The 3,049-nt window shown below is 46.9% G+C and overlaps 1 protein-coding gene across 1 annotated transcript in view; it reads right to left on the bottom strand.

Annotated features, from left to right (window-relative positions):
* The window catches only part of kdm1b (lysine demethylase 1B), a 17,218-nt gene that overhangs the window by 1,137 nt on the left and 13,032 nt on the right, over positions 1-3,049 (bottom strand). Inside the window, exons 18-19 of the mRNA XM_017307543.1 lie at positions 1,339-1,461; positions 374-526 (exon numbers count right to left, since the gene is read on the bottom strand). Coding sequence (XP_017163032.1) covers positions 374-526; positions 1,339-1,461 — 276 coding nt within the window. The remainder of the gene's footprint in view (positions 1-373; positions 527-1,338; positions 1,462-3,049) is intronic.

The following is a 3,049-nucleotide window of genomic DNA, read 5'->3' as shown; positions in this document are numbered from 1 at the left end:
TTCTTCGGTGACTCTAGTATAAAAATGCATGATTGGGCATCCTTTTGGTCAAAATGACCTCTTAAATTTAAGCTAAAACTGGGCAAAGGGGCGACGCATGGTGTAACGGTAAACTGATTTCAGGCTGGAAGCTGTTGGGATTATACAGCAATGGGATTTAATGTATTTAGGATTAAAAAGTTTGTTTCATTCCTTAAGTGCCTGGTGTTGCTAATTAGCACCATAATAATTTAGGTTTCTTATTGCATTTAAGTCAGAGCTTCACATCATTTATACATAAAAATGATCAAAATCAATAAAAAAGTGTAAATTATAATCGATAAAGTTCTGCCAACGAGAGTAAAAACAAACATTTTGAGGGAAGCAGCATTACCTCGCCTGCAAAGAAAACTTTTCCCTGCACGTCTTCTGCCAGGATGTCGTAAGCCTCTCCGCTGCCCCCTGTCTTCACGAAGCTGTATGACATCTGGGCCCACACATCTTTGCTCCAACGTGTCACAAAATAATTCAGCGGATCAGGAACTTCCTGTAAAAAAATGGTAACAAGTGACATCCAGGTGCAGTAAAGGAGATAAAGTCCGTCTGATTCCCATAAAAGAAGCAGTTTTAGTCGCTGCGCTGAAACAAACGTGTGTTTAAACACAAAGACGGTAAGAAAACAGCAATGACTTCAGAGAAACAGCTGCTGCTGGCCATCAACCTGGCAGAGGTTAAAGGTCATCCTCAAACCATCTGAAGTTCATCATTCTCCAGAGAGCAAGATTATTCCCAAGACAAAAACAAATAGTAATCAAAAAATGTACAGATTAATATAAAAGAAATTCAGCAGACTCTGCTGGGAATCTGCTGAATTTCCAGCAGATTCAGCCTAAGGTCAGAGGTCAGAACATGAAACTCAGAGAAATGACCAGAAACCCAGAGCTCCATCTCACACTCTGCAGGAATCAGTTAGCAGGCTACAGGTCAAAGGTCGTGACTCTGAACCAGCATAACTGCTAGAAAGGTTTGAATCAGAAAGCCTTTTCTCTCTAGAAACAAGATGGCCGCCAAACTGAGCCTAGCAGAGCTGAACCTGGATGAAGGACAGGAATACTGGGACAACGTCCTCTGGACCAGCTGTGCAGCACGGTGGTGGAGGGATGGTGATCTGGGCTTATTCTACACCTTGCAGCCACTGAGTGGACGCTGATCTCCTCTGCAGAACAAATTGTTCCAGAGACATCTGCCTTGGTGCAAACTGGGTCATCACAGGACAACGACCCCAAACAACACAACTAATCTGTTGTGATGGTCTAGTCAAAGTCCAGACCTCCTGCTGTGCTTGCCGAAGGTCGATACCTGCTCTGTGAAAAGCTCTCGCAGGACCTTCATGCACTCGTCGACCACCTCAGAGTCCTCCAGGTCCCTGACGGCAGAAATCGCGTCACCAGACATGATGGACATCAGCACAGCCTGTTTCCCCTGGTCGTCACCAAAAACACAAAAACAGTTTTAACAGATTAAATAACTGCAGAGTCTCAAGCTCTCGTATTCTCATTGTAGCTCAGGAAGTGTTGACTTACCACCCGAAATGCAGAAAGCAAAAATTTTTCTATGCTTCAAAATTAAACTGAATTATACTTTCGTTTTTCTTCAGTCTTGACGTTTTGTAATTTCTGCCACTAGGGGCAGTATTCCGAGTTGCTGGTTGTGATCGTTTCTTTTTCATTGATGTTAAACGACTTGACTTCAAATTATGAACAAAATTGCTTGCACCAGGTTTTATAATGGTTTTTAGTTTTTTATTATAGTTTCATTTAGTTTGTGACTTTTTGTTTGTCTACTTCAGTTGGTTTTTAGAGTGTGTTTGCTAAGTTTTATTAGTTGTTAGTTAAATATTACTTTGTTTTTATGAGCTAATTGCAGTCTTTTCATACTTTGGTTAATTTTTAGGTGCAGAATTCAAAAAGGTCAAACCCAGTGAGATGGAATACTTTGTGTAATCACAATACTCAACAGAAGATACGATTTTCAAAAAAAATGTATTAACTATTGTAGAACAACCAACTGACTTTGGGGTTTTATCCAACTTTTGCTCTCCTCGGGCTGCCACCTTATCGTGGTGGAGGGGTTTGAGTGTCCAATGATCCTAGGAGCTATGCTGTCTGGGGCTTTATGCCCCTGGWAGGGTCACCCAAGGCAGACAGGTCCTAGGTGAGGAACCAGACAAAGCGCAGCCCGAAGACCCCTTATGATGCACAACAACCTTGGATCTAGCGTTCCTTCGCCTGGACGCGGGTCACCGGGGCCCCACTCTGGAGCCAGGCCTTGAGGTGGGGCACAATGGCGAGCGCCTGGTGGCCGGAAGAGGAGACGTGGGTCCCCCTTCCAATGGGCTCACCACCTGTCCGAGGGGCCAAAGGGGTCGGGTGCAGTGTGTAACGGGCAGTAGCCGAGGGAGGGGACCCTGGCGGTCTGATCCTCGGCTGCAGAAGCTGGCTCTTGGGACGTGGAACGTCACCTCTCTGGTGCGGAAGGAACCAGAGCTAGTGTGCGAGGCTGAGAGGTTCCGGCTAGAAATAGTTGGCCTCACCTCGAAGCATTGCTCTGGTTCTGGAACCAGTCTCCTTGAGAGGRGCAGGACGTACTTCCACTCTGGAGTTGCCCACAGTGAGAGACGCCGGGCAGGAGTGRGCATACTTGTTGCCCCCCATCTCTGCGCCTGTACGTTGGGGTTTACCCCGGTGAACGAGAGGGTAGCTTCCCTCCGCCTACGGGTGGGGGGACGGGTTCTGACTGTTGTTTGTGCTTACGGGCCTAACAACAGTTCAGATTACCCACCCTTTTTGGAGTCCTTGAGGGGGTACTGGAGAGTGCCTCTCCTGGGGACTCCCTTGTTCTACTGGGGGACTTCAACGCTGGGCTGCACAGTGGCGCAGTTGGTAGAGCTGTTGCCTTGCAGCAAGAAGGTTCTGGGTTCGATTCCCGGCCCCGGTCTTTCTGCATGGAGTTTGCATGTTCTCCCTGTGCATGCGTGGGTTTTCTCCGGGTACTCCGGTTTCCTCCCACA

The sequence above is a fragment of the Poecilia reticulata genome, linkage group LG11 (assembly GCF_000633615.1).
Source record: "Poecilia reticulata strain Guanapo linkage group LG11, Guppy_female_1.0+MT, whole genome shotgun sequence".
Classification (NCBI taxonomy): domain Eukaryota; kingdom Metazoa; phylum Chordata; class Actinopteri; order Cyprinodontiformes; family Poeciliidae; genus Poecilia; species Poecilia reticulata.
This window is presented reverse-complemented; position numbering and strand designations above follow the sequence as displayed.